Here is a 22,930-nt window from a genome sequence, read left to right on the forward strand (position 1 = left end):
ACCCCACAGTATGTTTAGAAATATGGTTTTCTAAAGTGCTTCCAGGGATTTAGGCTGTTTGGCCATGTGAGGCTTTGTGTGTCCTTAACATATCAATGGTTGACTGACCTGGGAAGAGCCTTAGTTTCACCAGGTAGCTCCCCAAATAAATGCTGACACATTAACAACTCGGAAAATGAAAGCATTTGGCTCTAGTAGTTATTTGCAGAAAGACACTGAGCTCGTGTTGGTTAAATGTGTTTGAGGTATTTCCATTGGTCGTCACTGAAATATCTCAGTAAAAATCAGGATCTTGTTTATTCATTTTTCTCTAGACTGTGGGCAAACATACATGTTTATTAAAAAATTCCCAAAAATGAGGAAATTCATCTGCACCATCAAATTTTAATGAAAGCAGAATAACATGGCGCTAAATTTTGATTATAAAATGGTCTGCACCATTGTAAAATCTTGTTGTCAAGAGCAGTTGTGATGGTGTCACTACAGCCATGGATCATAAATTTGAGTCTTGCCATAGAGAGATTTGAAAATAAATGTTGGTTTATTGACATATGAGAAAGAATTTTGGATCTTTTCTTTATTCTTCTGTGTGATTATATAAGGACAAAAGGGAGAGAACTAGCAATTTCTTCACACTGCACCTTCCCAAAAGAAAAACATGCTCAGTGCCAGATTATCAATACCCAAATGATTGTCTTCATTGTCCTGCTGTTCTCTTCATCCTATTGGGAGCTGCAAAGAAGAAATGAGAATTCAGCTCTTTATGGGACTGCAGAAGGAACAGCCTCATGCACGGCGTGTCACATAAGAAATATTACACACAAGCACTCCAATGATTTATTGCAGTTGCAGTATTTTCTTCGGAATTTATGTAATTCTGGCAAAATCACAATCCACTCCTTTTTCCCCCCCCCCACAATTCTGACTTAGGTAACCAAAGGTTTTATTAACCTGGGAACGAAGAACATGTTTTTGAGAGGGCTTAAGCAGTGGGATGATGAATGGAAGTGTTCCCAAGGCATGCACGTAAAGTGCTATCACCGAGCTGAGCCTGCTTTCTGCTCCATCGCCCCAACAGGAAAATAGCAATATTGCTGGAATGATTCCGCTTAGGCTCTATTATTTGCCGTGGCGCTTGACAGTTATGGAGTTGGAATTCAATTTCTTTCATCTAAAGCAGGTGTGCCTTTAAAAAAAAAAAAAATCACTCTGCCACTTCTGTATAACGCATGGAGATTGTTGGCTTCTTGCCTGAAAGCATTCTGGGGCACTTATCCCATTTTCATACAGCAGAAGTTGTCCATGAATATCATCCCAGTTTAAATACATGAGTGAATTTGCTCTATCCCAAAACAAGATAATAGATGATATGAAAAGCTTTATTTTATGCTAGCATATACATTTAAGAACCCGTTCTGAAGGGCATTTTTATAGAAATCTATATTACAAAGCACATAAAGTGGTTTATATTATTTTATTATTCAGGACAAGAAAAAAGGTGTTTCTGAATCTTGATATATCTGTATTTGATATGACAGGTTAACCTTGATATTAGCATCATGTACCCCAATTTTTCTTCCCAATTTGACTCGAAAATACCCTACCTTACTTTCAGCTAGTCAGGTATCCAGGCACTATTTGTGAATAGTGCATGGCACATTTATTTTATAGGAAAAGAGTCCTACAAGTGTCTGCTGGGATTTAGACAGGTTTAGTTAGAATAGGATTTGAGTTTACATGGAAAAAAGGGGTGTAATATCTGGAAGAGTGAGAGATGTTTAATGAGGTTAAATAAGAATATATGGGAATTTCTGTGTCATATTCCATATTTTCATGCATGTATATATACACATTTATACAGAAATATCTATCTGGATTTTAGATGTGCATATTTTTATATATAAATTTATATACGTGTATATGAATTTATGTATATATATAGCCCAAATAGTCTGACAGCAGACATGTACATCTCAATGCTGCCTGTATTTGACTTTCCCTTTCTAATCTCATATTACTTCTATTTACTTGTCAAATAATTTACAGAGAGACAAGCTGTATTTTCAGAAAACTCCACAGATGACTGACTTGTCCATTGACTGATGCTGAATGCAGCTTACATAACTTGAGCACCCTTGATTTGTAGTTTAATGTCTCTTAATGTATAAATGAACTAAGTAATGGTGATGTGAAGGTCACTAGCTGCAGCAAAGGATTGCCTAATATGAGGAATTGTTTCTTAAAGATGCTCTGTATTTTCAGGCTGTACAGAAATCAATAGGATGTTTAATCTTTGGGATTTAATCCCTGGGTTCATTCCTAGGGAATGGATGGCCAGTTACTGTTCCATTCAAGGGTAAATTCCAGAGCTAAAAATATTTATAGCTATAAGATTTACCTTTTCTTAATTATTGTTTTCTGCAACAGGCTACACTTCTCAGTGCCTTTATGCTTTAGAATAAATATTCAATGGACAGACAAGTTTAGGACATTAATATTTAAACTCTTCTTGGCAAAATACACCATCAGGATAGCTTGTAGTGTAATATGTACCATTTATATCTAACCAGATAACATTGTTTAGATTAAATTAATTCTGTTGGCTTAATTAATGCTATTACTTTAATCCATTTAGGAAGGCAAAAACAACAAGGAAAGCGTGATGGTATCAGTTAGGACAACAGATCCAATAGCAGTTTCAACTTCCCACAAAATTCCCTGTTGTACAAATGATGCAGGGATTGTCTCAGTCTCTGTTGGGATTAATGCCAAAGTTTTTAACTCTGCTTTCCATTGGAAAGGAGGTTTGTTTAGCCTGTTTTGTTTGGGTCACCCCTTGCAGCCCTGAACAAATGTGCTCTAATGGCAGGTTTGAATGTGAAAGTCAGCACCAGCATTTGTCTTCATGTCTGCCATGCAACTTGCTAAATTATCTGGATCTCTCAGAGTCAATACAAATTAAAAATACACACAAGGTTTCTAAGAGAGTGATTGCTATTCTAGCAAGTTCATTAGCCTTCTGAGGAATGCTGTTGGCAGGCTTTGTTTAGCAGAAGTCCAAAACAAAGTAAACCAAAAATGTCAGAAAATGAATTGCAAATCAATTGGCAATATAAATGTGAGAAATAGGATGTAGATGATGAATAATTTAGGGAAATGTATATTCTTCCTCCAGGAATCTTAACTGCACAAATGGGAGCAATGCTAAAGATTACAGCAGAGAAAGGGGAATAACTTGATTAAACAAATATGGGCCATCCAGCTTTTCCAAATACACTGGCAAAACCAGACTCCAGGCACTATTTAGTTTGTGGAGGAAAAAAAGTCCTTTAGTGAGGCCTTTGTTTTTTTTCTTCCCAGCTCTCTGCTTATATTCACATCAGGCAGTTTGACTGGATTTGTGACTTTTTCAGTATTTCCACAGTAAATAATTCTTGCCCTGCAGATGACTGGTTTAAAAAAAAACAGACAGAGATGGTACTAGAATATCTTTAAGGTGCCTTCCAATCCAAACCATTCTGCAAATCTATGATTCTATTTCCTTAGTGTTTTCAGTCTGAAAAAGAAAAAAGCTAAAAATTAATATTTCACTCCAATTTTATGAGAATAAGTTGAAGGCCAAAAATTAAATTTAAAGGAGGAAATCAGTCTCCTCAACTGGATAAGAGGCAATTACCTTGCATTCCTTCCCCAGGAAACTTCAGGTGCAGCCACCTAGAGCATCCCTTGTCAGCTGCTGCTGAAGGGAGGGAAGAGGCTGCTCCTCTCCAATTTCATCCAGATTTTTTGACAAATTTTACATGTCACTGCTGCTGTATTGTTCCCATTATTTGAAGATTTGAAACAAAACCAGAATGAAGCATGAGTTTTAACTCCCATAGCAAAATGTGGTGGTAAATCCAGCAGGGAGGAGAGAAGGTTGTGGATGACACAGGCAAGGCTGATGTGCTCAGTGCCTCTTCTTCACTCTTCACAGAAAGGTTAAATGTGACAAAAGGTTTGACATGATCAGAATTAGCAAGGGAACATGAATGCAATGGAGAATAGGGAAAGAAGTGAGTATTTAGATTCAGAAAACTCAGATTTGAGGTCTGTTTACAAGGTTAAATGGCTGGCCAATAAACTAGGATTTGCATTTATGGCACACTATCTGCTGTGTATTAACTCCCCATATGGAACATCTTAGCAAATAAGAAGGTCTTTACATGAAGCAGCTTTTCCAGGTCAAGAGATCCTCAGAGTTACCCCAGCATGTTTAAAGATGCAGTTTCTAAACCAGCAGTGATTTGCTTTGAGAACTCCCAAAGGATATAAATAGTCCCAATAAGCACAGTACATGTCTTTAGATGAGGAAAAAAAAAAAGGAAAAGCAAGGGAATGACAGCCAAAGATTCAGACTAAGTTGGTATCTGGGGAGATGCTAACATAAATTATTAAACAATCAATTTATAACCTCCTCAAGCTTGGTGAGGGAAGCAGTCACTCTGTCCACAAAGAACAGATGTTTTTCACTTTAGGGAGATTTCTGATACGACTCAGACAGTCATGCCAGTAAGTATGATTCATAATAAATCAGTAAGGAGCAAGGCCTGTTTCAGAAACCATTATCAAGGAATACTTTATCAATAGTCTGTAGGTCCTGATTTTTCTACTATTCCCCACTTTCCTTAATGTCTCAGGCAATGAGGTGTCACATTTTTGAGCAATGTAACACTTGGAGGCAGTGCAAGCAGGCTTAGAATTAAAAATCTTTTAGATAAATGGGTGAAACAGCTTAAAATCCATAAGATAAAATTAAGTAAAGACAATCAAGATGGTGCTTTCAGAGGAAAAGTCAACTGCAGCAATGCCAAATGGGAAATGAGAGATAAGGTGTCAGGACTGTGGGAAAGACAGAGCTTGTGCAGTGCTGTGGCAGAAAAATGTAAATCTCTTTCTTTAAATCTATTAATCAGAGACAAGAGCCACTCTGAGAGGGAGCTGCTGGGGGCTGGAGCTCAGTCACAGCATGCCAGGAAGGATGTGGGAAACTGGAGTTTAGGCTTGGAAAATGGGATAGAATCAGGCAGCAGAGACTCCAGTTTTCTCCAGACATGTAAATATTTCCACTGAGAGAACTGAGCTAACTTTTCCCTGAGCCCACCAAGGTTTCCCCAAGAGGTATCAATTTTACTCATATCAGATTGGGTTTACATTCAATGTTAGGGAAATCTAAGCTGCTCTAATAATGTAGTTAAATACTTCAACTTGAACTTTGATAAACTGAGATTTCCATGACTGATAGGCTTGGAGAAGAAGTTGATGAAAGCCTTTACAGATTGTTTACTTACACTCAATCCAGTCTGACAAATGAACTCTAGGGAGGTGTATCATCCCAAGTTTTTACAGAAATGTGGGTCTGTGTACAGTTTACTATAATCCATGCCAGTAAATTAGCTTTTTTTTTTTTTTTTTAATAGCTCTCATAATTTAGAGTTTTTTGAGAAGTAGCTCATTTGCTTTCATATAACATAAACCATGTAATTTATATTAGAAACCATGAAATCCATAATTTTAATTACTAACTGAATTTAGCTTTCAACAAGGCTCATGGATTGAAGGAAACCTAAGTCCCTTTTGTTCAGAACATTTCCTTCTTCACATCAAAGCAATGCACGTCCATATCAGTGTGGCTAATCAGGATTTCTGCAGAATAAGCCCTGAAATTGAAGAGTGCTTCAAGCAGTCTTAAAAACTGTGAGATGAATCATTGCTAGAGGGACACACGTGTCTGAATGTGTCATTGGTGACTTGGCATTTTGGACATACATAATTTGTGAAGTTTTTTTCTTCTTTCTTTTTCTGTCAGGACTGATTTAGTGTGTTATAGTTTATTCATGTGAAAAAGGAAGCCTGGTTTTTTTTTTTTAATTTTATTTAATATTTTCTGCTAAGTGCAATAGACTTCCACTTCATTTGTGAAATGAAAAATATCCTAATTTGCACATTCACAACTAGAATAATGGTTTAAAGCAAACTGGTAGTCTTGATCTGATAAATCCAAAAGGGCAACTCTTGACCTGCCAAGGGAAGTCTCCTGAATGGAAGCACCTGCAGAAAATAATTCCAATTGATCTTGTCACATCCCTGCTTCCATTTAGACTCCTTCTGTTAATTATTTGAGAAAATGTGCACCTCACTATCCTAGGCTATGGCCAACCTGGTTAATGGAATTTTCTTTGTATAGATTATATCACTTATCTTATCTACATCAGCTGATTTCAGTATTGATGTAGGAGTCATAGTTGAATATGAGAATGTATTTGTTAAAAAAATCTATACAGAACTTTAATTGTGATATTAAAATCTAATTATCATTAACAAAATTAAGTGACTATCTGAACAGAACTTCATGCCTTCTCTTAATATGTTATATAATTGAAATGAAAATACATTGATTTTTGCCCCTAGCCTTTCAGTACAGGCAGATGACAGGGCAACCTGCCTGTTTTGATAGCTGGACGTTGGGACTGCCAGGACATCTGACTGGAACAGTGTTTGTGGTATGGGCAGAGACTGTGGTTTAAAAAAACCTGAATAGTTTTGTCTTGGTGATGCAGGGGATGAGCTGGACTTGAAGACCTACACTGGTGTGATGGTGAGGTCAAGCCCAGCTGCCAGATGTGCTCTAGCTTAGCAAACCATTCTAGCAATCAGACATGTCATACTGAGGGTGAGGGAAAAAAAGGATGAAAAATTATCTAGAATTGGCTACAGGGCTAAGTAGCAGTTAAGCAGTCATTAAACATCCTTTAAAATATTTTGTAACTTTGTTTACATCTTCCATAAGGATAACAAGGCTTTACTCCATTTACCTGTAAACTATTTTAGTTACCTCTGGTTATTTTTGCCATTACCCTAATTATCAGTGGGTTTGGTCTTACCTTTTTTTCACATGCTGAACCAGTGTAGCCACTTCTGCAAGCACAGACATTTGGTCTGATGCATCTGCTTCCAAACAGACAGTTTTGCTCACAAAGCGCTACAAATGAAAGATAAAGCTCTTTAGAAATATATTTATTCTAAGTCTTGTGATTAGGAAGTTAATATTTAGAAATACTGAAAATTAGGAGTGGTTTGTCATAGGCTTCTTATGCCTCTGTTTCTGTATGTTTACAATTTTTATTTTTTCCTTTTTTTTCCGATGATAGAGAAAGAGAAGACTGTGACAAAGTAATCACCTTGGCTCAGCTGGAAATAGATCAGTACAAAGCCTACTTTTGAAAGCCAGGATACATTCTGGGCTTTGATGGTAGGGCAAGATTTGTGCCAAAATTGATTTTCTTTTGTTCCAATTAAAATAAATAACAGCTGCTAAAAGAGCTGACCTCAAGCTGAGATGAAAGGAAATGTTAAATATTTACTCCCAAAGCTGATGCTACCACAACAAACAAATAAATGGGAGAATTTGGTGAACTTCACACTTTACACCTCTGGCAACCAAATAAGAACATGTGAATTCATGGTCATAGAGAATCAGCAATGAGCTACTTATCCCAGGGAAAAAGAAATCAGAAAAACGTTTTTATCTTATCTAGAGTGCCACTGCATTTATAAAGGCAGGCCCATCAATTTGAAGATATTCTGTTAATAAAAGAATCAGTGTTCTATTATTTTTTAAGAGAATGAAAAGCAATTAGTTGAATTTCAGCCAGTCTCTCATCCTCATTAGCAGTTTCTATTGTTATGACATTGTTTTGGCATAAAGGAAAAAGAACAGCCAATTCATAGGGCACTAATTCAACAAGAACACACATGTCACAGTATTTTAATTAGATCTCCTGAGTTAAACCTCCTATAAATATTGCCAGAATATTGTATCCTAGTTACAGGCAGTCAAACTGAATGCCTTCAAAACTGGTCAGATGTGACTCAACAAGTGGTTTCTTATATTTTCTTGTGTGGCAGAGGCATATAGGAAGCTGCCAACCATGCACCATTAAGACAGAGCTGAAATAAAATAGACACATGTCTGTGACCAATCTCCTTCATGATGGAGCAGAATGTTCCATCAGACTGCAATCAAGTTGCTGTATTCCTATGAGGATTTTTTTTTTTTTCTAGAGAAAATCAACTTTAACAAATTCAAGGGTTGAAGGATCAAACTCCACAATTTCAGTTTGTTGCACTTAGATTCTGATTCTGACACAGATTTAAATTCATGCAAAATCTTTGTGTTGAGATCTGAAGCCTCAGAGACAGACCAGGTCAAACTTCTTTAGGAAACATTGTGGGATCCCAAACCATCCAAAATTGATTCTCAGAGTTATAATAATTGTTATAATGACCTTGGAAGGCCAATGGCATCATGTTTCACAACACCTGGAATTTTTGTTGGATTTATTCTATCAGGTTGTTATGCCAGTGAGGAGGCTGAGATTTTGACAGAGTAGGGAATATTAAAATCAAAATATCTATAACTAACTTCACAGCTATGAGGCAGAGGAGCAAAGAACCAGACTTACTGCCACTCTACACATCTTGAAGGGGAGAGGCTGTAACCAGATGCCAAAAGAGTATTCCTGTAGTCAGCTAGTGAGAGCTCCTGCTGCGTCCAAACCACTGACCCAGACCATGGCCAGAACAAGAACACACACAGACCTGCACGGGCTGGTGACCTTCAGGTGCTCCTTTTGGAAAAGCCAGCTGGCTATTTGCTGTAGGACTCCAGTGACCTGGAGCCAGGAACTTGCCTTCCTGGTGTATGAGCTTGTTGATGTACTCCTGTCACTTTGAAAAGGTAAAAATGTTGTTTTCTTGAAACAAATTTTAAAGAGGAAACTTGGTTTTCTTAGGTGTGTGCTGCAAAATTCTCCTTAAGATATAGAATCGTGAACTGCAAACTTCTGAATTTCTTCTTCTGAGAAGGCAACTTTGAATTCTAGGTGTGGATGAGGCAGAGGAGGAATGAAATTACACTCAAGCTGGAACAGGGAATTTATCATCTCTGGAGTGCTACTCCAGTTCCTCCATGAACCTTGAAAGGACAGATTTATAATTGGAAAATTCTTAGAGTTTCACTCACTGGAACAAAAACATTTCCCAACAGGGATTGCATTGTCAGCAGAAAAGGCTCCTTGTGCCCAAGCAAGTTTTGTTCCAGTGTATGGTAAGCAAGAAGAGAGAGAACTGTGTATGATAATATTATTAAAGAAAGAACTGTGTATATTTATCTCCTTTGTTTGATGTGAACACAGGCAGGGGAAAATGGAAGCTGATTTCTCTTTCAGCTTGGCAGTGGTTAAAATAGGATCAGGTAATGCAAAGAGAAGTGGATTTTTCTGCAGATCCCTATAACATCTGGGGGTGCTCTAGTACACATGGGCATTAGATAAAATACTAGGCTTTTTTTTCTCTCTGTGGTTTTCCTGATTCTTAGTGGATGCAAATAAATTAAAAAAAGGAAAATATTTCCTCCTTTTTTTTTTTCATCCTTTTCTTCCTGTCTGTCTCTCCCTGCTCACCCCCCAGCTTACTCCTGTAGTTCTCAGAAAAACAAGAGCTCAGTTAGGAGGAAAGTTGAAAACATTTTGGAGGAAAATTGGAATTGACATCACAGAGGATAATAACAGAGCTGAAGTTCAAATGAATATTTCATAAACGTATTTACAAGGGATGCTAAGCCACTAAACACTAAAAATGACACCAGCTATGTATGCATTATCCTGTACAGATTCAGCAAAGTCATTTAACAAGCTAAGCTTATGTTAAAATTATAATCAATAAATGCCAATTACAGAAAGAGTTTTATCCCTGCATGTTTAAAGAACAGAGCTATAATTTGCATGCGAACTACATTCTTTTAAAAATTATTTGCTTTTTTTTAAGGTTTGGAAGGGTTACAGAGGAAAGCTTGAAGAAATCCTGCCTAAGATGTTTTTCAAGGCAGAGAGAGAGAACAGGGAAGAATATTGAGGAAATTATAAGGCCATAAGCTTGACACTTATAACATGCAAATAAAGAGAAGTTATTCTGAAGGGCAATGAGGAGCCAGTATGGGTTCAATAATATTAGAACAGAAGACAGCAGCATGAATTTTAATGATGAACATCCTTCACAACTATAACCTTCTTATACTTTATAATTAATTGTTAGAATTATACCTCGATCCTGCATTCAGAGCCTTAAACAATAGACTTGTACCCTCAACCAGAAGCCTTCTGACTTTACTGGGTTGTGTTTTGGGTGTATCTGTCAGGGTGATCAGATTCTACTGCCAGGTGATCATTGCTTTGGCCTAATGTTTCTTTCTGAGCTCAAGAGAAAGAGAGATGTGAGTTACCACTGCGGGAGGCAAGGGGAAGCCACAGGCTGGGAGCTTTAGGCTGGGTGTCTAATATGGAATAGGAAGGAAATCACTGATGGGAAAACATGGAGACCCTGGGATTTTCGCAGTCATGAAAGCTAAAAACAGAGTCAGACAAAAAAGCTTCTAATGGAAGAGCCTTCATCTATAAATCTGCTGTTTTCTGTAGTTGAGACATGTAGAATATTTCAAATCACTTTTTTAAACCTGTTCTTCCAAATGGTTATTTCCCTACATTTGCAGTAAAGTCTGAAAATTGACCATTATTCCTTCAACTGTGCCCCTCAAAGTCATAGGTATTTATCAAGGATAACGTGTGTATTCCACCATACACCTTATTTGTTGGGACAAATGACCTATTTTATCGATTCTCTTTCAGAAGCCATTCTGTTCAGTTACAGATGAGTGGGGAAGAAAACTACTCTTTTGACTGACCTCTTTATTTACAGTCTGATAAAGGAGGACTATTGTGTTTTATCCATTATCAATGTCCACTGAAAGTCTCTTTTGCTCTTGCCAAGTTCTTTAGCTGCAGCCAGAGACCAGTGAAACTGTAAATAAACTTTCCTGCACAGATGTCTCTGCAATGTCATTGTGAGTTTGATTGCAGCATTAAGAAATCATAATTCACTGCGTGACATGGACATGCAATTCCATTGTGCATCACTGCAAAAGAGGCAGAGTTTTTGCTTGTATGATTGCATCTCCAAAATGTAGCAGTGCTGTTCCAAATTAGATATAAGCTCCCTAATGTACAGTGGATACCTCTGACATTACAGCCCATTCTAGCTCTCTGAGGCATTTTCAAAATATTTTAGAAATAAAATTGTTCTGACTTAGACACTGCCAATCTTCGTTGCAGTAGAATGGAAAATCTATTCTAGGATAGTGTCAATGGGTTTGTCTGCTGGAAGGTTGAAGCATTTTGGGTTATCACTTGCTGATAAAGATGTCCTTTGTTCCTGGTGCAAGGTGACAAGAAAATTTGAGACACGAGTATTTGCAGTTGTAAATATTTAAATTATTAGAGACCTAAAAGTAGAGGGCATTTTGCCTTTTCTGGCTTAGTAGAAGCCTGAAGAAAGAAAATATTTAGAGAGGAATTATTGTGGCAGCTGCTGCCTCCAAACATCTTCTTGAACTGTCCTTGCAGGCTCAGGCCTTTGTGAGGTAGAAACTGCACAGATGGAGGTGATCTGTGACATCTTATTAAAGAGAAATCAAAAAGCAAATGTCCAAGATGAATTATTGGTATTTGTCCATTGTTCCTTCCATTGGTTTAAGGACCTATTCTGGCTATCTCGGTATGAAGGACTGAAGAAATACATTCGACCTGAGAAATGTCCAGAAAATAGAAGCAGAAGTCTTTCTGTATCCTGTGGTTTAGTCATCCTCCTGAATGTGTTAGGAAATTAATGGGGAAAAAATGAGGTACAGGGTGCAGATGAAACCTGTATCTGCATTTCCATCCCCACCATCCCCATAAGGGGAGTCGAGTGAATTCACAGGCTGAAAACAAAGAATGAAGTTGGGATTGTCAAATCTTCTCCTACCTTTGAAAAAGCCCCTGAGAAACAATCCAGCCCTAATGGATTCTGGATTACAGAGAAGACACAGTGATTGTTAAAAAAACCTATCCTCTGGATTGTTACTTGTAGAGTGAGATGGAATATTTGCATTATGAAATGGAAACTATTGAGATTAATACTACAAAATATAGAATTAGTATATAATATGAATTAATATATTCAAATATAGTATGACAAACTATTTATTGTTTAATCTGTGATAGATCAAATGAATGTAAATATGAAATAATATTTTGATATAATGAAAAATATGTGGCTACTACTTTCTTACCTTACAATGTAAATATTTTGCTCTGTTGTTGAGTTTAATACCCAAAGTCTGTAGTTAAAGTGGTGCAAACCTAGGTTGAATTCAGCCTTGTTGATATTACAGTGGAGCACAGAATTTGGGAATACACATCCAAGCAAGACAGGGATGCTGAGCTCAGGGAAACCTCGGGAGCTGAGATGTCACAAAGCAGTTTTGCACAGGGGAGAGGAGGGAGGAACAAAAATTCTCCTTCCTGAAGCTCATGGGTGCTGTGCTGGCAGAGCCTGTGGGTTTGGCCACTGTCCCTGTGCTGCTGGGACATGGGACAGAGGCCAGAGCAAGGCAAGGGCAACAAAAGGAGTCACCTGGAGTTGGCTTCAGCCCTCTGTGCTGCTGCAGCCTGAGCAGCTCTGCTGGAGCTGAGCAGAAGGTGAGCAAGGGAAGCACCCAGGAGACTTCACGTTCAGACAGATAAATACATTTGTTTCACTGAGTTCTGGGTTTGAGGGAATAGCCTCCCATTAAAACGTGAAGCACGACTTCCTTTCAGGGTTACACTTCCACGCAAATCTTTATACCTAACATCTGTGAGGATGAAGGCTTTGCTCTTCCCCTGCTTCACCCTTGCCTCGCTGTGAATACCCTGGGGCAACATTGTGAGACCTCACCATCTGCTTCTTGACAATAGACTTCTCTTTTTCTCTTTAAAAAACCAGAAGTTTGGGGTTGCTCTGGGACCTGGGAGTTTCAGCCAGATCCTTTTGGACAAAAAAAAAAAAAAGTGATTTAACCTCCCACTATGGGGAGAAATAGTAAAACCAGAATGACTAGTAAATGAAGGGATTTGGAGCAAAGTTTCAAAGTTTAGATAAATCCATAAAAAATTACCTGGGCTTGTGTGCCTGCATAGGAACAGCAGAAATTGTTAATGTTAGTCTTACTTGCCTTTCACAGGAACAAGCACGATTTGTTTATTTATTTTATAAACTGAGTCAAGAATATGCCATCAATAACTTTAAACATTCCCATGTTTGAACTAGAAGACAGCTGGCACAAAGAAACAATTACACAGCCATTGGGAGTTAGCTGACAGAAGATTTCCATAAGTAATTATGCTCTGTGAGTGTGAGGGGAAAGGAAGATAAAGGAGATAATGCCCTTTAAAATCAAATGCCTTGATATTTCCCTTATACCCTTTTGCTGTAAAGCTAATAGCAGACACAAACTGAAGTGACCCTGCATGTAATTGGCAACAACAGGTCTCTTCTTGTTCCAGGTCTTCCAATCCCCCCAAATGCAAATATTTCCAGCCACCTTGGTGGTGAATCTGACCAAGCAGAATTTACAGGGTTAGGCTCTAAGGTTGGCAGACACACAGAATTTTTTCTGTGCTTAGTGCATCCTGGGTATGTGGAATGGGTACTGCATTTCCTTTTCTCCTTGATCTCTTTTTTTACCTTGTATGTCAAATTATTTAATTTAGGAAGTATTTATTTTGTCTGACTGGTTGATCTCAGCATCCATGTAAGGCAAAGATGAGTCAGGCCTCTTTCTTCTGTTGAGTCTAGAAATGTCTTTGAAAGTAACAGTTTTACTGGCAGCATAGAACAGTTCTGACAAATAAGAGGCAGAATTTAGGTGCTAATCATGTTATGGTTGACTTTTACACCTAATAGAATCATGGAATCTTTCAGGTTGGAAAAGACCTTTAAGATGATCGAGTGCAAGCATAAATCTAACACAATATACACACAGCAGAAAATTTAAGGCATAAAACTCTCTGGTGGTTACAAAGCTGCAGTAATTAAGGGAGCACTTACGGGTCTGGCACAGCATTCCTGCCCATCCTCCAGAGCACTCGCAGATGTTGGGAGCCACACACTCCCCACCATGGAGACATTTCTGCAGGCAAACAGCTGAACAGGTTGACAAGAAACAAGTGAGAAGATGTACGTGATGTATCTGTGTGCTCAAGAGCTGTCTGAGAGGTGACCTGCTAGGCTTTATTCCATATGGCTGACTTCCAAAGGAAGGGATGTGTTCTGGTAGTCACATCATCAGTATGCAGGATTCTTTGATATTTTCTTCTCGAGAAATTTATCTTTGATAACTGTCTACTGGGAGACTTGACATTTCTAATGCTTAGCTCATCATCAGCTAAAAATAATCTCTGTGTGATACATCCATGCGTGTTATATGCCTACCACATGTTCCATGTAAAAAACAAATATTTTTATAGTAAAGTTTGATATGTTTTATAGCATTTATTATTTGTTCAGAGATCCTGAAAGAGTGGGTGCATGATCTGGTGTATATGTATGAGAGACAATTCCTTCCTTCAGCATGTCTGAATAAATTATTAATATTATAAATTCAAACCACTGCTTCTGAAATCATATTTACTAGCAGGACCCAAAGGGTAAAAAGCCAATATTTTAATCTGGTTTACATACAGTATGTCATCTTGATTATAAATTTATTCAGTTTATCTGTCAACTTCATGGTAATATATAGCCATGTATGGAAAAATATTCCTTGAAAATATTTTAGGGTGAAAGGGTTTTTTTTTAATTACATTTTTATGTAACTGTAGTCAGTTACAGAGTAAGAACACGTCATTCTCCAAATTATGCATCGATGACCTTGAGAGTACATCAGTTTGGAAGGCTTTATAGCAGGCTTTAGATAGTTCTGTACTTTGAAATATATGACATTTCTCTGCGAAATATAACAAAATATGTGAAGCTGTTAAAACATAAAATCAATGCTTCAAGTTTAATACCATAAAAATGAATTTCCATAACAAGATGTATAACAGAGCTGCATGAAGCAGAACCAGGATTCCCCTGCACAGCTTTTTCTCCTTTGCAAGCACCAAGTGTTTATAGCATTTTGTATTACCTGTGCTTAAAACAGTTTTTCCTTCAAACTGCTGAAGTAGCAAAACAGATTCCATGTTGGTTTTTAGTATAATTGATGTCTACTGGACTAATTAATGTAATCTGTTTGATGAGAGTAGAGGTGCTTACGTTTGTTGCAGTGCTTTCCCCTCCAGCCAGACGGGCAGTCACAGACATTGGGGTGAACACATTTCCCCCCATTCATGCACGTGGGATCACAGAGACCTGCAGGAGCACAGCAAAGGGAGAACATGGCAGCTGGGAAATGAGGGAAGGCTTTACTAGAGGCTTCCTTGCTTAAGTTCAGTTTGCTTGTAATTAAAAACCAGAAAAGTAATTTGGATTTGAGAAAGTGAAACACAGAGGCTTTATAGTTCCCATAAATCCTTATGGGAAATGCTTTGCCTTGTGTGGGAACTCTTTGGGGGAAGCTCCAGTGAGAGCTGCCTCACCAGAAAGAGCAGAGAGGCATGGATTACAAAGATTCTCAGAAAAGAAAGGGGACAGGCAATAGATTGTTAGAGATTTCACTTCCCCATGGGAAAATTCCTCCTTCATGTTTTCAGATGTTCATTTGGATAAAAAAGACTTGAAGAGAATGGATTGTTTTCACACAGTTTTGGGTATGATTTTGCATTCAGCCAAACATAAATACTAAACATCTATTCCTCCATTGCCTTTTTGAACCATTATTTATCGAAGTACTTACCTTTTTACTTTATTCTTTTGTACAAATAAGACGTGAGAGCTGAGTTGTTCTTTCAAACACAAGAAGTCAGATGTTTGGGTTTTTTTGTTGACTTTGTTAAAAATCTAATAGCTAGTTCTTGTGTCTCAGATTAAGCTGTATTTATCAGCGTTGATTTAGAACACCCAGCATTAAAATCTCCCATTTCTGGCAAGTCAAATATCTGCAATCCCAACCTGCTCTGATGCAGGGAGATGCCATAGTCAGGTACCTGAATTCCTCCTGTCCTGTCTCTCCTTGCCTGTTAAGGTAAGTGTAGGAAGCACCCATCACAAGCAGGGTAATTCAGAAACATGGCAGTGCTGGCATGATGGGAGTGGGAATGATTTGCATTTTACATGGAAGGAGACATTGGATAATTGGGTGGAGTACAAAAAGCTGTGTAACACAGCAAGTGGCTGGGCTGGGGCAGGAGAGCCAAGTCAGGAGGAGTTTGGCACGGAAGGTGTGAGAACACATTTATGGCCAAAGGCTCATGCCATGTTCAGAGCTCTGTGTGCACACTGGAGCTGCCAATGACTGGTTTTCCCATCCCTGGTTGTCTGTGCCAATCCTCCCTGCCTGCAGGGATGGCTGGCTGAGGGACACCCAGCTCCTCCTCAGCAGGACTCGAGGGGTGACAGCTAAAAACACAGCAGTGCCTTCCTTAGCCTCGAGGCTGTGCTGCCTTTTAGTGCAGCAGCAGCAAGAACAGAACTGGAATGCTAATGCTGCTGCAATCCTGATTGTCGAGTTGGCACTGCATGCAGGACTGAATGACCACAGCCCTCCCTCAGACCTTGGCTGCAGCAGGTGAAATCCCGAAAAGAGCTGCAAAATGGGGATGATTACTGAAAGATAGCATGCAAAAATGCGGCAACTTTTATTTGATGGGAGAATAACCTTCTGTTCCTCTCTCAGGGATGATCAGGCATTTTTAGGTAGGTAGATTTAGGTTCCTAATTATTCCTCTGATGTAGTGAAATATTGCTTTGGTGGCACTTTGTGTGCTGATCTCTCCCTTCAGCCCAGATGCTGCTGCACTGACAGCTTTCAGAGCTGTGCTGCTGCTCTGGCTTGGCTGCTCCATTTGCATTTTGTTCTGTGCCAAGCCTCCTGGATCCCTTAGCATCCTGACCTGCCCTCAGGCAGAGCAGACATGGCCATGATTATCGGGGCCCCTTGGATTCCAGCCCTTAAGCTGTCATCCTCCATTTCCTTCTTTCTCCACCTCTCCTGATCCATGCTGTAATCTTGGCCTCTGCTTACCAAGGCTAACAGGGATCTACATTTCTTGCTGAGCTATTAAAAAAATGTTGCAACTACTGGTTAAAAGCTAGATGAGTTCAAAGAGTCGTGGCATCCGTAACTCTGAAATATATCTAATTTAATCTCTTGTTTTCCCTCTTCCTTTTTCTCTCCCCTTTGATCTCACTTCTCCCATAAGAAATTTTTGATCCACAATCTTATTTTGTGTTGTATTTGACTTCACATTTCCATTATAAAACAGCTTAAACTTTCAGAATTTAGAAAAGATGAATCCAAACCATGAAGTTTGGTTCTAGATTAAAATCACTTTATGCTTTTCAATATTCATGAACCATAGTGTCCCCAGTGCTAACCTGCTCTCCGAAAATCATTTGAAAATCTATAGATTTAGTTTTGAAATCATATGAAACTTGGACAATGTCTTCCCACCACCTCTTAAAAAGTAAAGTTGAGAAAAAGTAATGAGGACAGTAGCACTTTTCAAATGGATATTTCTCCTTTTTTCTTTCTTTTGTTCCTTATATTTTCTGTATATTTTAAATCTCATGCAAACAAACACATTCCTGGTTGGGTTTTCTTTTGTTTGATTGGTTTTTGGGTTTTTTTGTTTGTTTGTTTTTTGGTGGTTTTTTTTTGTTTTGTTTTTTGGGTTTTTTGTACTGACAGCAGACTCTTTCTTCAGCTTCAGGGAGTCAAATTAATAATTCAGCAAAGGTTTAAGCAACAGGTAAGGTCCAGTCTTGATCTGAATAAAACATAAGTTCAAACGGACTTTCAACTTTCTATTTCTCCCTTTCTTCGTTCAGCTGCCTTACAAATGACCAAATAGCTATGAAAATATAGTATGAACTGCCTTCACTACTTATGGCATCTCTGGCTTCAGTGAGAAATCCAAAGGAGTTCAATTCAAAGTGAACTAAGGGTTCAAGGAAGGCACTTCTGCTTGCCTGCCCTCTGGGGAAAAAACTCTCTTTTTTCCAAGGAATTCACAAGCACCTTTAGGTAAATGAATGCAGTGTTATCTCTCCCTTTTCCTGCCTGACATCTCCACCTTGTCCTCCCTTTCTTTAACTTTCTTAAATACAACTCCATCTCAATACCCATCAGGCAGACTTCAACATTTGTTAATGATAACTAGTTCGGATCCTTTCTAGTCCCAATCCTTGGCCTCTGTGGAGGAGTTCCAATTTCAAAATAGCAAACAAAAATGTTAGAGCCTCTCCCAGGAAAACTAAATAAATTATCAGACACTAGGAGAGCAAATCAAATTATTGCAATCCTCCCAGGCACTGGCATGACTTTGAAAAGACTCACTTTTTTTTTTTTTTTTGGCCTTCCTCTTAAAAAATACCTGGCATCTTGACCTAGAGAAGCAGTGGTTTGATAAGTTTTCCATAAGTTTGGGGACAAGTCCTAATGATAAGGATATAAACACATTTGTGTCTTCCCTTTGCTGCAGTTAGGTAGAATATACACATGGGAGTAGGGAGAGTCCTGTACTATCCACAAATCCTGGGGGCAAATTTTCTGGCAGGCAGGGAGTATCACTAAAGCCTTAATCATTCTCTTGCTGCTAATGTCGACATTTCCATGCTCTTCAGCAAGAACCAAATTACAGAATTTCACATGCAATGGTGTTTCTTGAGTCTGTAATGCACCAGAGCTCTGCAAGGCCACCACTTACAACAAGGAGCCACTTCCATGATCTTCTGTTTCCTGAGCTGGTGAGTTAGATAAGCTGAGCCTATGCTGAGGGTGATAATGCAGATTGAAGATGCAGCTCTGTGCTGTATTTCAGAGGAGGGGTGATTTTGATAAGGTAACAAGCAGCTGCAGGTGTGAAGATAAAACACAGGTGTTGCACAGAACATCACACAGAGCGAGCACAGCTCTCCCACGCGCTGAAAAGGCATTCACAGCTTGCTGAGTTTTCTGTTTTATGCAGCAGCTATTTCTCTTGGATGGCTTTAATGCATTTTGACCTTACAATCCCTTAAAATTTCCTGTGACCCTTTTCATAGCTTATCCCCTCTAGGCTCACTTGACCCAGTGAAGTGCTTCTTGCAACTCTTTTTATAACCTCCATGAAGCTCCATACTGAACTCTTCAGCCCTAACATCTTTAAGGCTGTCAAACCCTTTGCTTCGTCGGCCAAAGAGAAGAATTTTCCTGCAAAATAAATATTTCTGGAGATTACTAAAGCCACCCAACACCTGAAACGTTGTGTGTAAAATGAAGCCAGTCCTCCTGGTGTAAGTAGCACTAGCAATGGACACCCACAATTTCAGTGACTTCTGCTGCCTGCCTTTGTTCCCATTGATCCACAGTAACATTCCTACTGCAATATACAGTGTTAAGCAAAATATTCCTGTTATGCAAAGCCAGAAGGGACTGGGGGAAAGTTAAGCAGTGGACATGCTTTGCTGGACTGCAGATACTGGAACTGGCTCTGTCAAAGAGTCACACTGTTAGCCAGCAGTATCTGCTGACCAGATACAATGATTAGAAAAAGCCAGACACGTCCTCCAGACTTCCACTGCGTCTGTGGATTATCAGACAGAAACTTTTCTAGTTTAACCTAAGCCACCTTTAGACACAAGGACCTCATTATACCTTTTCTCACTAGAAGGAGATAATAATAAGTAGTGAAAGTCTTTTAATTGTGTTGAAATAAGACAGTCTTTTTCACCACCCTCATAAAGTTGAAAGAGGAGAATATTACACCAGGGCTCTGAAATTTTAGAAGAAAGAGATCCACTAGAATGTTTCAGGAGCTGAAACATCCATGTCCTTTCCTGGCCATGAGACTGCAGAGACTATTTCTTTCTGAATCAAAAATTACCTGTCATCACGTATCCTGAGCCATGGTTCTGATGAGGAGACAGTGCATCATGCTGCAGTGCTGATTAGAAGATGTAGTTTTCAAGACAGCTTGTCTTTTCCTTTCTTTCTTTTTTATTTTTTTTCAATTTGCCCTGTGGAAGTCGAGTAAATTGACCTGCTTCTGGGTGCATCCTGCCTTTGGATGGGAGAGAGAAAATAGCCTGGAGCAGTAACATCTGTGTGGGCCAGCTAAGGCAATGCATCAGGCTGTATCTTGCTGACAAAGAACACAGAAATGCAGCCAAAAGAGCACCTACTGCTAGATACATACTTCAACTTATCCCTTAAGTCATCATCCCTGTGCTGACATTTCTGGGTGATTCACAGGCACTGCTTTTATTTCTGCCTGGTGTTGGTTTTGAACTGATGACTTCTCTGTGGGTCTAGTGCATATTTCAAGTTGTTCTATTGCTCTTTTGAGGAGCAGGGGGCTTGATCAGCCTCACTTTTGGTTTTTCTATGGGTACATGTTGTTTTAGTGTTTGTTTCCTCCTGCTGCTTAGTGGTTACCTTGATTTGGTGTGGCATTCTCAAAAGCAAAGAGCTGTAGGTGGGGAGATACAACACAGTATGGACACAGAGCACGGGGCAGATTTAAAAATATCCCTGACTGGTCTTGTCAGGAAAATAAAGCTGAAAGAAGTCGAGCTGTGGACAAAAATGAAACCAGTAAATGCAAAAGCAGTGGCTTTTGTGTTAAAACTGGCACTTTTCTGGCCCTTTTCGGGTGTTTGTAAGTAAAATATATCACCTATTGATAAAACAAACAAATAAAAAAACCCTTGGAGAAGCTCCATGTCAGGAATGGCACAATGATGATACTGCAGCCTTAAGGTGTAGGGATGTTAGTTATGATTTTCACTGAACAAGAACTGGAAGGTCAGACTGGCAGTTTCACACAACAGCACAGCTCAATTGATCGACTGCAAGAAGGTTTCCCATCTCTGGGTGCATTATGCACCCAAGCAGCACTGCCCAGATGAAACATTATCCTGACTGCAGAAAGGAAACAATTGCTTGGATGCCTCTAGCCTAAAAATAAAAATTTGATCTTGCTGAATGATCTTCAATCCTTTAAAAAAATTTTAAAAATTAAAAAAAAAAAAAATTAAAAATCCCAAAATGGGTATGTTCTGGCCAAAAAAGATGTTTCTAACGAAGGGCACCATTGTTTGGATTCTACTGGCAGAAACTAGTGGAGGTAAAAAAATGTCATTCACCCCTACAGAGGGTACAAGGGATGCTCAACAGATCATTAGCGAGATGGATGTACCAATATATCTGCTGCTGTGAAGGTCCCAAATGCACACAGCTCTGAAAAACACGTTATGGATTCGGGACACTAGCAATTCCTAGTCCCCTTTCTTCTGCTTCCAAGGGCAGTGAGGAAATAGTTTTGCCCATGCTGAGCTTTAGGTGCATATGTTTTTCCGTAGTTTGATTTTATCTGAAATTCCTCGTCTGTGTTGGTTTGGGTTTGTAAATTAAGAAATAACTTTCTCTCCAAGCTCTATCAGAGTAACCTCAGATGTGTGATCCACTGAATGTCAGTAATTATAGCCACAGATTAAATTTTAGGGAGAAAGAATACTTGTCATGTAACAAAATTGCAAATTTTGTGCAATGGTCTAAAATTTGGATCCTTATCCATATCAAACTACCAATCATTCTGAGGTTTGCTCATCCCTATTTCTCGCTTCACGTACCTCTGACAGAGATGCAAAGCACTTCTTCAATAAATTACCTTTCTGAATAGTAAAAAATAATCTGGCAGAAACCTCTGAGGGATGCAGTGCGGGAGAACAAATTACTACAAGACACAGAGGGAGCTGTAAATGTAATTGTGATGGTTGTGGTGACAGTTTGCATTTCTAATATATTCACTTTACCACAGAGCTCTAGCAATAAGAGTTAGTTTGCATGACCTAGCACACATTTCAGAAGAAAAAAATGGTCAGAAGAATTGTAAACCATGTAGATAGCAGAGCAATGTCAGTGCTTTGCCTAATTATGTCTGGGTCTTCATTCTGATATGTACTCTGATATACTTATGGGACCTTTTAGAGATATTAAAGCAGAAAATAAATCTAATTTAGTTATTAGTTCAGTGAAAATGAGAAAAATAATTACTACTATATGGAAAAACTACTGAGCTGCTAGACTGCACTCCTAGAGTCAGTGTGTAATGCACTGCATTCCTGTTTGCTGTCGCATCCCTCACAGCAGCTGATAACATTTTCTATCAGCTAAGGAGGATTCTGATCTCTCCATCTGCACCTCCAAAAGATTCCCTGGCAGTGAGTGGTAGGCAAGACTACTAAACCTCAGGAAACCTCAGAAAGGGGGATTGTCATTCCAATACAGGCAGGGGACTCCCCACTCTCCTTGGACTGAAATGTCTCTCCCTCTTGGTGTCATGATCTTCATTTTGCCTCTTTTCTGTTGCCAGATGAAGTTCTTGGTATGCAATGGTGTGATTTTGAGATAGCTGCAAAATACTTCAGCATCTCTCAGAATGAAACCACTATAAGCAAAATAAGCACGTTGTAGGTGCACATTTGGATGTTTGGGGAATATTGTGTGAACTGTTAGATTTTGAGATCATTAGTAAATCCTTTTTCTCATTTACCAACTGGTTTTAGTCTGATTGCAACACTATTAATTTGAAAGAGAATATAGCTCTGCTTGATTCTCGTCTTTGCAACTGTTAGTGTATAATTAATGTGGGGAATTGCAAAGTAGACTCTGAGCACAGCTCATATTCCCAACTTGTTAGGGGCTTGAGTTTGGAAACAATTTCTCTCCATTGAAGAATGCTCTGTGTTTTATTAGGTCAGTGAACCATTCCAGCGTTTGTATAAATTGTTCTGTTGAGCTGCTTTCTTGTCATGCCTGAATGAGAAGTGGAGTCTCATACACACTTGTTGCCTTCTGTTGATTGTTTTTGCAGCTCTGTGCTTGAGGATG

At 38.8% G+C, this 22,930-nt stretch overlaps 1 protein-coding gene across 1 annotated transcript in view; it reads right to left on the reverse strand.

The window, feature by feature from the left end:
• Positions 1-522: 522 nt before the first annotated feature.
• LOC146434925 (von Willebrand factor D and EGF domain-containing protein-like) overlaps positions 523-22,930 on the reverse strand; it is a 165,152-nt gene continuing 142,744 nt past the window's right edge. Inside the window, exons 26-29 of the mRNA XM_085066542.1 lie at positions 15,214-15,309; positions 14,005-14,100; positions 6,924-7,021; positions 523-732 (exon numbers count right to left, since the gene is read on the reverse strand). Of these exons, the coding sequence (XP_084922668.1) occupies positions 718-732; positions 6,924-7,021; positions 14,005-14,100; positions 15,214-15,309 (305 nt within the window). The 3' untranslated portion in view covers positions 523-717. The remainder of the gene's footprint in view (positions 733-6,923; positions 7,022-14,004; positions 14,101-15,213; positions 15,310-22,930) is intronic.

Source organism: Lichenostomus cassidix, chromosome 7, assembly GCF_008360975.1.
Source record: "Lichenostomus cassidix isolate B80296 chromosome 7, HeHo_3.0, whole genome shotgun sequence".
Taxonomy (NCBI): Eukaryota; Metazoa; Chordata; class Aves; order Passeriformes; family Meliphagidae; genus Lichenostomus; species Lichenostomus cassidix.